This window comes from Odocoileus virginianus, chromosome 2 (genome assembly GCF_023699985.2).
Source record: "Odocoileus virginianus isolate 20LAN1187 ecotype Illinois chromosome 2, Ovbor_1.2, whole genome shotgun sequence".
Lineage (NCBI taxonomy): Eukaryota > Metazoa > Chordata > Mammalia > Artiodactyla > Cervidae > Odocoileus > Odocoileus virginianus.
The window spans coordinates 45,226,134-45,241,076 of record NC_069675.1 but is presented as its reverse complement, the minus strand read 5'-3'; the positions used below and the strand labels follow the sequence as shown (position 1 = coordinate 45,241,076).

General features: G+C 38.4%; 1 protein-coding gene across 1 annotated transcript in view; it reads right to left on the bottom strand.

Annotated features, from left to right (window-relative positions):
* EIF2AK3 (eukaryotic translation initiation factor 2 alpha kinase 3) overlaps positions 1-14,943 on the bottom strand; it is an 84,936-nt gene that overhangs the window by 31,010 nt on the left and 38,983 nt on the right. The window contains exons 3-8 of the mRNA XM_070479279.1: positions 12,812-13,006; positions 10,772-10,905; positions 8,029-8,263; positions 3,847-4,009; positions 2,726-2,866; positions 1,746-1,868 (exon numbers count right to left, since the gene is read on the bottom strand). Of these exons, the coding sequence (XP_070335380.1) occupies positions 1,746-1,868; positions 2,726-2,866; positions 3,847-4,009; positions 8,029-8,263; positions 10,772-10,905; positions 12,812-13,006 (991 nt within the window). The remainder of the gene's footprint in view (positions 1-1,745; positions 1,869-2,725; positions 2,867-3,846; positions 4,010-8,028; positions 8,264-10,771; positions 10,906-12,811; positions 13,007-14,943) is intronic.

Genomic DNA, 14,943 nt, shown 5'->3' with positions numbered 1-14,943 from the left:
TATTATCTCATTAATAATTCAATCCCTTAAGTGGAAGAAAAAATTAGTACTCAAACCTTCTTCGAGGATTTTAAACTTTCCTTTCAGTTCAGTTCAGTTCAGTCACTCAGTAGTGTCCGACTCTGCGACCCCATGAATGGCAGCATGCCAGGCCTCTCTTTAGCCCCCCCAAAATACCAAAATACCAAATTTTAGCATGGTTCATTCTTCACAAGGAAAGGAAAACATTTCCACTGTGCTCTCTGGTTCATTTTAGGCTGTCAAAATGAGTCTGTCCTAGAAAGCAGTTTTTCTTTTTAACTTCTGTTTTACACCATGTGGGCAGATTACACAGTTCTCTTTTACCTTCTATGTTGATCAATAACAGACTTTAGCACCTTGTTGTTTTTTTTTTTTTACTAAATCAATTTAAATTCTACAATAACTTCCCAGTCCTACCATCTAGGGTAAGTAACTGATAAGGAGTCTATGTTTTTGCCTAATACAGATTCGAGGATTTTTTTTTTTTTTACTGTTCAACTGTTCAAAAGACTTTCATATCTGAACATACCCTAACTTTCCCGGTGGCTCATATGGTAAAGTGTCCGCCTACAATGCAGGAGACCTGGGTTCAATCCCTGGGCTAGGAAGATCTCCTGGAGAGAGAAATGGCAACCCACTCCAGTATTCTTGCCTGAAAAATCCCATGGACAGAGGAGCCTGGTAGGCTACAGTCCATGGCGTCACAAAGAGTCAGACACAACTGAGCGACTTCACTTTCACTTTCGTAAATAAATAGGAATGTGTTACATGCCAAATTTCACCTATTTTTGACTTCCATGCTAATTTTCCTTGTCTTAAAACAAAATTAAAATAATCCCATTGTATAGCATTTTCACATAGCTCTACAGGAAACATCTATTTTCACTATACAGACAGATATTACATAGACTATATTATATAAGCTGATCATTAAATAAGAGGTAATAACAAGAACTAAGGCTTACCGAACATTGACTATTTGCCAGACTTGGTGCTAATTAAGACTAAGCATTATTGGATTTCCCTGGTGGCGCAGTGGATATGAATCCATCTGCCAGAGCAGGGGACACGGGTTCAATCCCTGGTCTGGGAAGATTCCACATACTGAGGGGTATCTAAGCCCACATGCCACAACCGTGTTTCAGAGTCTATGAGTCACAACCACTTAGTCACAATTACTGAAGCCTGGATGCTTTAGGTCCCACAAGTCACAACTAATGAGCCCTCGCGCACGAGAGCCTGTGCCCTGCAACAAGAGAAGCCACGGCAATGAGCAGCCCTTGCGTTCTCACGGTGGGCAGCCCCCGGCTCTGCACAGCTAGAGAAGGCTCGCATGCAGCAACGAAGACCCAGTGCAGCCGAAAATAAAAACATAAACATAGCAGCGTGTACATGTCAAAACAAAAAAAGATTGCATTATCTCACTTAGACCTTAGAACAATTCTATAAATAGATATATAGGATTATTGTATCTTTGTTTTACAGACAAAGGAATAGAGACATAGGTAAGTTAGGTGTGTCCAATCGAGCATGTGACAAAACCCCTGCAAACAGTCTTTGGAACCTTGGCCACCATATACAACATTTGCTTCCCAAGATATTTCATTTTTTACCCTCCAACTGATTACCCTGCATTTGAATTCTATTAATTAATTTCAAATGAATAAACTAAAATAAATAGAAAAATCAGACACCATTTTCAGTTCAAATGTAATCACACTTACCATAAGGATACTGCAAGATTGAAAGTGCACCATTACTGTACTCTTCGTGAGAAAACTTATCATTACTGAGACATTTGTCAAATTCATCAGACCCCACCAAGACAGGAGTTCTAGAAGGAGAATCTAAAAGAAAATGGTGAAATCTTAACTGTTATGATTTTAATGAAAATGTGTATGCCTCATTCATTCAAAACACAGATATTCAACCACAATTCAGTTTAAATATGTTAGTCAAACAATGGCCCAAGGTTTTTTCCCTCGAAAAGCAGTCTTATAGAGAAGATGAGTCATTTATACAAGTCATTAAAATATGATGTGGTATATGTGATTAAAAAAAAAAAAAACATATACAAGGTAGAGAAAGACAGCTGAAGAAAATAGATGGCTTAGTATTTGAATTCAATTCATTTGAGTGTCTCAAAGAAGTATGATGTGATAGCCAGATAATGTTTCACAAATATTCTTAATATAAACTAAATGATACCAAGGCATGGTCAGAGAATGGTTAGAAGTTTTTCTAACCTGTCTAGAGAAACATTTTATTATTAACACTGATTTCTACAGAAGCAGCTGTTGCTTTGATGAAATCATGTTGCAAAATGATAATTAAAATTCATTAACTTCTGAAATACCTTCCCCACTTATTAGAAAGGACGAGCATGTGTGCTCAGTCATGTCCTACTCTTTGTGATCCCATGGACTGTAGCCCACCAGGCTCCTCTATCCATGGGATTCTCCAGGCAAGAATACTGGAGTGGGTAGCCATTTCCTCCCCCAGGGGATTTTCCCGACTCAGGGAGCGAACCTGTTTCTGTATTGGCAGGCAGGTTCTTTACCTGCTGAGCCATTAGGAGGCCATTAGAAATTACAGAGTATATGTCAGTTGTGATCCTTGTGATACTCAAAACTAGGGCAACGACAGTCATGATCAGGCCTCTGAACATCTTAATAACATTTACAAAAGTTCACAGTTCACTTACGAATTAGAGGTTTCCATTTGATGGTTGGCAAAGGAATAATAGCATTTTCACTATTGACAGATTCCAAGGCCTTGGGACTCGTAGGAAACTTTTCTGAAATTCTGACTGATGACTGCAGATACAGCTGGCCTCTGTACATTCCTAAATCAACCAGAACCCTGTCAATCACATTTAGAATCAAGTGCCAATGATTTTTTTTTTTCAAAAAGGTTCATTTTGGTTTAATAAAATTAGACAAATTTCAGTTATTTATTCATGTGCTACACAGCTCTTTTCAAAGACTCATGCATGACGCACTCAAATTTGACCCAAAGGTTATTCAACAAAAACAGGGCAGGAAATTTATGTACCAGTTACAATGTTTCTCACTGAATAATCTTTGGTAAAAACTGGAAAACCCCTCTGGCAGGAAAATTGAAAGAAATAATTGTTCTCTTAGGAAACTAATAGCTTAGATGAAGTAACCTTTTCTTAAAGAAAACCTAAACACCTGTCATTCACAATATACTAACAATTCAATTAAATACTATCATATCACGTGTGTGACATGTCACTCTTTCAAATTCTTGCATTTCGCTGAGATTGAGGGGTGGGTAGCACATTGATAGCGCTAAAAGAATTTTATGAGTATTTGGCCACAAAATTAATTCAAATAATTAGATTTTAGGGTTTTCAAAATGTATTATATTAAAGGCTTTCAATTGCCCAGTAGCACACAAGCATTTTGTTTTAATTTTTCAGATACACTGTATAGACGCATAGAAAGAACTAAACATGATCTTTAAGAGAGAGCAAGCTGATAGAGATACAAATACAAATGTCAAAAGTTTTAGACTTTGAGGATACATAAGTAACATGAAACCATGCTACATAATGGCAACATTTTTAAGCCTTTTAAATAAAGGTCTCCAAGAAAAAGAATACACTATGGTAATTAGAAGTTTCAGAACTGAAAAAATGAGAAAACACTGCAGAACCGAAATCAAAGTATAAATCTTAAGGCCAGAGAATGTACTAAGGAATTAAAACCACTATAGGCACACCTAGAGTAGGGAAAGACCATGTAGGAATAAAACCTGGATTCAACATGCACTATCTCGAGATAAGAGACATCCACTCACCCAAGTAAACACTGTTTTCTGTGGCTCCCCGGGCAGCTTCTACAATATCTTCTTCATCTTCTAAAACTCCATCATTGGGGGCGTAACTTGTATCATCAAAAAGACTGATGGGAATGACTTTGCCATCCTTAACCAACCAGGCAGATGCAATGGGAGTACAAAACTAAACAAACAAACAAATAAAAATGGAAAAGAAAATTTTAATATCTTCAAGCAGTATTTATATATATCCCAACTCCTGAAATACCATTTAAAACCACAGATTTATTTTAAAAATTTTCACTTTTCCAGCTTTTTTGTTGTTGTTCAGCTTTACTGAGGTATAACTGGAAAATAAAAATGTATGTACTTATGATATTGTTGTTTAGTTGCTAAGCCGTGTCAAACTCTTGTGACTCCATGGACTATAGTCTGCCAGGCTTCTCTCTCCATGGAATTTCCCAGGCAAGAATACTGGTGGGGGTTGCCATTTCCTTCTCTAGGAGATCTTCCCGACCCAGGGATTGAATCCGTGTCTTCTGCATGGCAGGTGGGTCTATAACACTGAGCTCCCTGGGCTGGGAAGCCATTTATGGTATAGAATGTGATATTTTGGTACATGTACACACTGTGAAATAATTAGCACAATCAAGCTGATATATCCATCATTTCATAGTTATTTTGTATGTGTGTTTTAAGAATATTTAAGATCAACTCTCTTCACTTCTGTTTAATATCGTAAGGATCCCCCATGCTGTTTTCCATAACATCTAGGTCAAAGAAACGCTGCTGTACGCTGCTCACCTCACCCACACTTGCTATCTTCTGTCTTTTTCATAATAGCCATTCTAACAGAGGGCTTCCCTTGTGGCTCAGCTGCTAAAGAATCCACCTGCAATGCAGGAGACCTGGATTTGATCCCTGGGTTGGGAAGATCCCCTGGAGAAGGTAAAGGCTACCCACTCTAGTATTCTGGCCTGAAGAATTCCAAGGACTGTATAGTCCATGGGGTCACAAAGAGTCAGACACGACTGAGCAACTTTCACATTTTAACCGATGTAAAATCACAAATTTCTTGAAAATGGAGAGATCACAACAGACAACACTGAAATACAAAGGATCATAAGAGACTACTACCAGCAGCTCTATGCCAATAAAATGGACAACTTGGAAGAAATGGACAAGTTCTTAGAGAAGTATAACTTTCCAAAACTGAACCAGGAAGAAATAGAAGATCTTAACAAAATGATCACAAGCAAGGAAATCGAAACTGTAATCAGAAATCTTCCAGCAAACAAAAGCCCAGGACCAGATGGCTTCACAGCTGAATTCTACCAAAAATTTAGAGAAGAGCTAACATCTATCTTACTCAAACTCTTCCAGAAAATTGCAGAAGAAGGTAGACTTCCAAACTCATTCTATGAGGCCACCATCACCCTAATTCCAAAACCAGACAAAGATGCCACAAAAAAAGAAAACTACAGGCCAATATCACTGATGAACATAGATGCAAAAATCCTTAACAAAATTCTAGCAAACAGAATCCAACAACATATTAAAAAAATCATTCATCATGACCAAGTGGGCTTTATCCCAGGAATGCAAGGATTCTTTAATATCCGCAAATCAATCAATGTAATACACCACATTAACAAATTGAAAGATAAAAACCATATGATTATCTCAATAGATGCAGAAAAAGCCTTTGACAAAATTCAACATCCATTTATGATTAAAACTCTCCAGAAAGCAGGAATAGAAGGAACATACCTCAACATAATAAAAGCTATATATGACAAACCCACAGCAAGCATCACCCTCAATGGTGAAAAATTGAAAGCATTTCCCCTGAAATCAGGAACAAGACAAGGATGCCCACTCTCACCACTACTATTCAACATAGTTTTGGAAGTTTTGGCCACAGCAATCAGGGCAGAAAAAGAAGTAAAAGGAATCCAGATAGGAAAAGAAGAAGTGAAACTCTCGCTGTTTGCAGATGACATGATCCTCTACATAGAAAACCCTAAAGACTCCACCAGAAAATTACTAGAGCTAATCAACGAATACAGTCAAGTTGCAGGATATAAAATTAACACACAGAAATCTCTTGCATTCCTATACACTAACAATGAGAAAACAGAAAGAGAAATTAAGGAAACAATACCATTCACCATTGCAACAAAAAGAATAAAATACTTAGGAATATATCTACCTAAAGAAACAAAAGACCTATACATAGAAAACTATAAAACACTGATGAAAGAAATCAAAGAGGACACAAGCAGATGGAAAAATATACCATGTTCATGGATTGGAAGAATCAATATTGTCAAAATGGCTATACTACCCAAAGTAATCTATAGATTCAATGCAATCCCTATCAAACTACCAACAGTATTTTTCACAGAACTAGAACAAATAATTTCACAATTTGTATGGAAATACAAAAAACCTCGAATAGCCAAAGTAATCCTGAGAAAGAAGAATGGAACTGGAGGAATCAATCTGCCTGACTTCAGACTCTACTACAAAGCCACAGTCATCAAGACAGTATGGTACTGGCACAAAGACAGAAATATAGATCAATGGAACAGAATAGAAAGCCCAGAGATAAGTCCACGAACCTATGGTCACCTTATCTTCGACAAAGGAGGCAAGGATATACAATGGAAAAAAGATAACCTCTTTAACAAGTGGTGCTGGGAAAACTGGTCAACCACCTGTAAAAGAATGAAACTAGAACACTTTCTAACACCATACACAAAAATAAACTCAAAATGGATTAAAGATCTAAATGTAAGACCAGAAACTATAAGACTCCTAGAGGAGAACATAGGCAAAACACTCTCCGACATAAATCACAGCAGGATCCTCTATGACCCACATCCCAGAATTTCAGAAATAAAAGCAAAAATAAACAAATGGGACCTAATGAAACTTAAAAGCTTTTGCACAACAAAGGAAACTATAAGCAAGGTGAAAAGACAGCCCTCAGATTGGGAGAAAATAATAGCAAATGAAGCAACAGACAAAGGATTAATCTCAAAAATATACAAGCAACTCCTCCAGCTCAACTCCAGAAAAATAAATGACCCAATCAAAAAATGGGCCAAAGAACTCAACAGACATTTCTCCAAGGAAGACATACAGATGGCTAACAAACACATGAAAAGATGCTCAACATCACTCATTATCAGAGAAATGCAAATCAAAACCACAATGAGGTACCATTACACGCCAGTCAGGATGGCTGCTATCCAAAAGTCTACAAGCAATAAATGCTGGAGAGGGTGTGGAGAAAAGGGAACCCTCTTACACTGTTGGTGGGAATGCAAATTAGTACAGCCACTATGGAAAACAGTGTGGAGATTTCTTAAAAAGCTGGAAATAGAACTGCCATATGACCCAGCAATCCCACTTCTGGGCATACACACCAAGGAAACCAGATCTGAAAGAGCCACATGCACCCCAATGTTCATCGCAGCACTGTTTATAATAGCCAGGACATGGAAGCAACCCAGATGCCCATCAGCAGACGAATGGATGCGGAAGCTGTGGTACATATACACCATGGAATACTACTCAGCCATTAAAAAGAATTCATTTGAATCAGTTCTAATGAGATGGATGAAACTGGAGCCCATTATACAGAGCGAAGTAAGCCAGAAAGATAAAGACCATTACAGTATACTAACACATATATATGGACTTTAGAAAGATGGTAACGATAACCCTATATGCAAAACAGAAAAAGAGACTCAGATGTATGGAACAGACTTGTGGACTCTGGGAGAAGGAAAGGGTGGGATGTTTCAGGAGAACAGCATTGAAACATGTATATTATCTAGGGTGAAACGGATAACCAGCTCAGGTTGGGTACATGAGACAAGTGCTCGGGCCTGGTGCACTGGGAAGACCCAGAGGGATCGGGTGGAGAGGGAGGTGGGAGGGGGGACTGGGATGGGGAATACATGTAAATCCAGGACTAATTCATATCAATGTATAACAAAAACTACTGTAATGATGTAAAGTAATTAGCCTCCAACTAATAAAAATTAAAAAAAAAAAAAAATCACAAATTTCTTAGAGCACAGAGAACAAGTTGAAAAACTGCAAAATGGCATCACCTCCCTCTACCCAACATGTCTGGTCAGACTGAGAAGGAAAGAAACACATTCATAAATTCTCAGTGGTTCTAGGTACCTGGTATTCCCACTCCAGGTGTCCTCCCTTCTTATTAAACGCCATAACTTTCCAATCCGCAACGGAGACCTTTATCACTGTATCCATCATGACAGCTTCCTGCTCTTCCACGTCTGAAATGATTTTAGACTGTTCTTTGTTTCCACTGGGCTTTAAAGTGCTTTCAATAAATCCGGCTCTAGTTTCCATGTCTGGAATATACCGAAGTTCAAAGTGGCCAACACTGAAATTCCACCTTAAATTTACAAAGGCGTGTTTTAGAAACTTACATTTTAAAAAAGGGACCAAACAATAAAGAACTCTTGTAGAGTGAAGAAACAAACACTAAAATCTGGGTGATGAGAAAAGAACAATTAAACAATCTTCTAGAAAAGAGCACACTACTGATTTTAGCCACAAGAGGGCGTAACTTGGGTCATGACCCTTAGAAACTGATTCTGAGAGCTGTGATCTGACAACAGCTATGGGATAGATTTTTCTCTCAAAGATTAACAAATGTTCACATTTCTAAATCAAGGCGATTTTCTCAAAACACATTAAAGTCACATCAAAATGACGCAGCTTGCAGTCGGTCCTACTTCTTAATTAAAGTGTGGAAACATTTCACTCAAGTGTTGAGAAATTAACCCTTATTGGGATATCCCAGTAAGCCAATGTAAAAGGCAAGAAGAATACACCAATTTTAGATTTTTATGAAAATAGAGCCTTGAAAGGCAATGTGACCCAGTATATCAAGTCTGAAGGTCATAACACCTCAGCTCCAATCTTAGTTCTCTACTGACTGAGATCTGGTTAGCCTTAACCTTGTCTGAGTTTTAGTGTCCGTATTTGTAAACTGGTAGCAGTAATGTTTCCTCTATAATTAACATATAGAAAAATCACATATCTATTGACACTACAATGGTCTTGACACTTAGATATAAAATGGCCCTAGAATTCTGACATCAGTTAAAAAGTAATCTCAGACGTCAGATTCTTCCCATTCTGATAATTCAAATTCTGTTAAGTTGAACATCTGCTCCTATGGTGGCTGAACACGCAACAAGCACTCAACATTTAGGGAAACAAAATCTCATCAGGATAAAGGAGCTCTGGTTGCCAGCAAAGTCCTCAACTTACAGTCCAGGGAATGAAGAGAGAATACATTCTTCACGAAACTTGAGAAAAGTTTTCAGGAAACAATTATTGTGCATCAAATTAGACAAAATCTCAAAGTCTGGTTCACTTTCAAAAAGATAAAGATGGGCTCTCAAATTCTTTTTATTGCATGGCAATTTAGAATTTAAACATTAGGTTTTTAAAAAGTCAAGCATGTAATTTATGACCACTAGCATATCTAATCCAATCACGTAATTTTATTTTAGCTTTTTAAATATTTATTTATTTGGCTGCGTTGGGTCTTAGTTGCGGCAAGCAGGACCCTTTGCTGTGGTGTGCAGGCTTCTCTCTAGTTGTGGCATGTGGGCTTATTTGCCCCGTAGTGTGTGGGATCTTAGTTCCCTGGTCAGGGATTGGTCCCAGATCCCCCTGCATTGGAAGGCAGATTTCTCAACCACTGGGCCACCAGGGAAGTCCCTAATCACGTTATTTTAAATGTAAAAATTTACATTACTTGAAAAAGGAAACAAAAAAGTATTTGACCAAATAAATTACACTTTAACACTTTAAGAAAATAGATTAAAATTTAAAATTGAGGTGGTAGTCAGACAAACCACAAAACTATCTACCAGAGAGAACTTCAGAGTCCAACAGGCCCAAGTAAAACAAAGCACATCAGCTTTTTCTTTCTGTGTTCAAAGAACTTTGACCAGTGAGGTTGCTGTGAAAAGTATCATTAACCTAAAACTAAGCTAATATATGGGCTTCCCTGGTGACTCTGGTAAAGAATCTTCCTGCAATGCAGAAGACACAGAGATTTGGTTTCAATCCCTGAGTGGGGAAGAAGCCCTGGAAGAGGAAATGGCAACTCACTCCAGTATTCTTACCCAGGAAACCCCATGGACAGAAACACCTGGGGGGCTACAATCCATGGCATCAAGAGTCAAACATAACTGAGCGACTAAGCAATTAACAACAACAAAGCTAATATACAGTCATTGTATGGGACTCCTCCTGGTTACCATAGCCGAAAGCACATGGTGAGAAGTTCAGCTCAAGATTTGTTAATATTAATTGTCATGAAGCTGTTTTAAATTTAGGGGCTACTGAGACAAGTGCTCGGGCCTGGTGCACTGGGAAGACCCAGAGGGATGGGGTGGAGAGGGAAGTGGGAGGGGGGACTGGGATGGGGAATACATGTAAATCCATGGCTAATTCATTTCAATGTATGACAAAAACCACTGCAATGTTGTAAAGTAATTAGCCTCCAACTAATAAAAATAAATGGAAAAAAAAAAAGAAGACATCAATAAATAAATAAATAAATTTAGGGGCTACAAGGACTTCCCTGATGGTCCAGTGGTAAAGAATCTGCCTTCCGACACAGGGGATGTGGGTTCAACCCTTGGTGGGGGTACTAAGATCCCACATGCCACTCATCACAACTGGAGAAGCCTGTGTGCTGCAACCAAGACCCAGCACAGCGTAAATAAACAGATAAATCAAGGGGCTACATTTCTCCTTAAAAAGTAGTATGCTTCTGGGGAAACAAAACCGTTCAGAAAATTTCAACAAAGAAAAAGCCGATGAACTCTGCTCTTACTGTACTTCTAAACATCAACAGCAACATCATCTAAATACACACTTCTCATTGCCGCTGCGAGGTCCAACAGCTCTCACAGTTTTCTGGGTGCGCTGCAGAAGCAAGATGTCTTCTTCTTGTTCCATTTCATCATTATCCCACTGGCGACAACCCAGAGCTGAACAGATGTACCTCACCTGAAAATACAGATGTAAAACTGGTAAAGAGAACATGTTCCAGGAGACCAGAGACAGTAAAAGACTCTCGATAATTTATAAAAAGTGAAAAGAAATTGAGGAAATGTGTAAAAAGTACCCAAGGATTAAGAAGCAACAGCTATACTGTTTAGTACAAGGACCTCTGCTCGATACTGTGTAATGGCCTATATGGGCTTCCCTGGTGTCTCAGCAGTAAAGAATCCGCCTGCCAAAGCAGGAGACATGGGTTCATTGGAGAAGGAAACAGCAACCCATTCTAGTATTCTTGCCTGGAAAATCCCATGAACAGAGGTGCCTGGAAAGCTACAGTCCGAGGGGTCGCAAAGAGTTGGACACCACATAGCAACTGAACAATGATGACAGTGGCCTATATGGGAAAAGAATCTTAAAAAAAGAGTGGATATGTGTGTAACTGATTCACTTTGCTGTATACCTGAAACTAATATAACACTGTAAATCAACTATACACCAATAAAATTCTTTTAAATAAATAAATTTTTAAAAACTGGAAAAAAAAAGCAGCAATAGCCAGATTACCACCAGTTCCTAAAATGAAACATTCAGAACCATAGAAGTGCCAGTTACTATTTACTTCAGTGAACGAGTTTCAGGATTTAGACAATTTCAGTCTTACAGTGAGCATTTCCATGAAGAAATGGAGAGCTAGTTGTGATCTCTTAGTAATAATACCATGAATAAAATCCAAGGTGAGTTTAAAAAAAAAGGAAAAATCGCCTCGGAGTTTCCATACAACAGAAGCATTTAGTTCTAAAAAATTCAAACCTTCTCTAACAGCTGTTAGCATTTTCAAGTACCTCCTTCAAATCCTCATTCAAAGGAAAGGGGAAATTCTTTGGATGGTGTGACCAAAATCCTCACAGAAAGTGTACCTGCTAGGATACCAGAATTTTGGAGCAGCACATCAAATCACAAAACTAGGTGCTCAGGTTCAGTCCCACTGTTTTACCGATGAGAGCACTGGAGGAGAAAGAGGACCACAAGGCCCCCTCAGTACAGTACAGACGCAGGTGGCTGGAGAAGGGAAAAAAGTCTGCGAGAACAAGAAGGGCCGATGGGCCGAACACTCAGACAAGGGATCATCAAGTTTGGAAAACTCAAGGATCAAAGACCTTTTTTCTATTCTTCCTTGTTTTCAAGTCTATATACAAATATTCAAGCATTGATGTGTTAAGGGGTTAGAAAGAAATTTTCACCTTTCTAAAAAAGTGTGTTTTTAGTTATTCCCAACAATGGATTTATAAGATCCAATCTTAAGAGTCAGATTATTTCCTAAGAGCTAATAACGGAGAAAGCATAGGTCATTAACAGCATGACTTTTTCATCAGACAGATTTAAATCAAATTTGACCTTGGCAGTTTCTGAACCTTTGAAAGCCTCAATTTTTTCATCCTAAAATGAGCACAGACTTGCCTCTTAGATTCTCTCATGACAGGCTCGAACTAGAGAAATAAATAGTAGTAGCAATTATTCTTATCATCAGGATTATTATTAATCCTTGGAGTGTTTTTCATCTATCCAAATAAAAATTTTTAAATGCAACCATTAGAAATATTGTGATGATCTCAAAATGATGCATGAAAAATGCAACTGACACACAGCAGATCACAGTTATTCATTCTCTTCCTTCTGCTATTCCTGGCTCTGCTGTTTGACTCTGCTGTTTATTCTGTTATTTTGGATAAATTCCGTTTCTTTTAATAGCATTTCCCCCTTTCTACTTCACAGTTCTTTTATCAAAAGAAATGACAGCCTCGGGGGATAATTATAACAGATCTCAACCAGTAATAGTACAGTTTAAGAAATTATTTCTTCTATTCTTATTTAGACTGACTTCTCCCCAATCAAATTGAACATTTTTACTCACCTTTCCACTATATGCACTGAGTCCATATGTAGTGAGAGACTTTCCTCCAACCAAGACAACATCATCTCCAAATTTATAAGATGATTCAAGAAGTGATTCAACTGTAAACGGAACTGTTTCCATGCTCTCACGATCCCGGTCCCACTGGAAGAGGTCTCCATCCAGGGAAGGAATGATCATCTTGTTCCCAAATACCTAAAATAAAAGCTAACTTTTAAAAGGATTTTATGAATGAATAAAGAAGATGTGCTACATATATACAATGGAATATTACTCAGTCATAAAATAGAGCAGAACAATGCCATTTGCAGAAACATGGATAGACCTAGAGATTATCATGCTAAATGAAGTAAACCAGACAAAGACAAATATCATATGATATCACTTATATGTGGAATCTAAAACACAACACAAATGAACCTAACTACAGAAAAGAAACAGACTCACAACAGACACTAAGAATATACCTGCGGTTGCAAGGGATGGAGGGGTAGGGGAGGGATGGACTGGAAGGTTAAAATTAGCAGATGTGAACTATTATACATAGAACGAATAAACCAACCATAAAGTCCCACTGTATAGCATAGGGAATTATATTCAATATCCTGTGATAAATCATAATACGAAAAGAATATGAAAAAGAATATATATGTATATATAACTGAATCACTTTGCTGTACATAGAAATTAACACAACACTGTAAATCAACTATATGTCAATAAAATAAATCTTAAAAAAAATAAATAAAAGGATGAGTAGGAACTAAGAGCCGTGGTCTCATGCCTCATGTACTTTGGCCTCTGGAGCAGCAAACGAAGTTGCACAGCTTATCAACCAAAAGCAATTTAAAAGAACCACCCATCTCTCTTGGGGCCCACAGGTACGCCCCAATATGGTTTTCCTCAAACTCCGTTCACCAGGAGCCAAGAGTGTTCCATAATAAGAGCTACCAAATGAGAGTTTGTGACTCAGTGAGTTCAAGCAGAGGTTACTGGAGGAGTTCTTATGGTGATTACCATGCCAACAGATAATGTGATTTTCTAGTAAAGGGACAGTTTATGCAGCACTTTCCAGGCCTGTTTTATCCAAGCCAGTTACCACCAATGATTCAGGTCCAAGGAACACAGGTTGATTTAAGCAGCATCCCACTCTTTCTCTCATTCAATTTCTCAGATCTGCTAAGAGCAAGAAGCCTGGTAACCAAGCTTAATGATTTCATGCTCTTAGAGGTCCTTCCTTCTTTTAACAACGTTTATGGAGGGCCTATTACATGTCATAGGAAATAGTGCCATGGTCTCATGCCTCACGTACTTTGGCCTCCAGAGCAGCATACGAAGTTGCACAGCTTATCAACCAAAAGCAATTTAAAAGAACCACCTGTATCTCCTGGGGCCCATAGGTACACTCCAGTATGGTTTTCATAGGAAACAGAATAGGAAAGACTAGAGATCTCTTCAAGTAAATTAGTGATACCAAGGGAATATTTCATGCAAGAAAGAAGAAAAGGAAGTGAAGTCGCTCAGTCGTGTCCAACTCTTTGCGACTCTGTGGACTGTAGCCTACCAAGCTCCTCCGTCCATGGGATTCTCCAGGCAAGAATACTGGAGTGGGTTGCCATTCCCTTCTCCAGGGGATCTTCCTGACCCAGGGATCGAAAGCAGGGATCGAACCTAGGTCCTACACATTGGAGGCAGATGCCTTAACCTCTAAGCCACCAGGGAAGCCCCATTTCATGCAAAGATGGGCTCAATAAAGGACAGAAATGGTATGGACCTAACAGAAGCAGAAGATATTAAGATGAGGTGACAAGAACACACAGAAGAACTGTACAAAAAAGATCTTCACGACCCAGATAATCACAATGGTGTGATTACTCATCTAGAGCCAGACATCCTGGAATGTGAAGTCAAGTGGGCTTTAGGAAGTATCGCTACGAACAAAGCTAGTGGAGGTGATGGAATTCCAGTTGAGCTATTTCAAATCCTGAAAGATGATGCTGTGAAAATGCTGCACTCAATATGTCAGTAAATTTGGAAAACTCAGAAGTGGACACAGGACTGGAAAAGGTCAGTTTTCATTCCAGTTCCAAAGAAAGGAAATGCCAAAGAATGCTCAAACTACCACACAATTG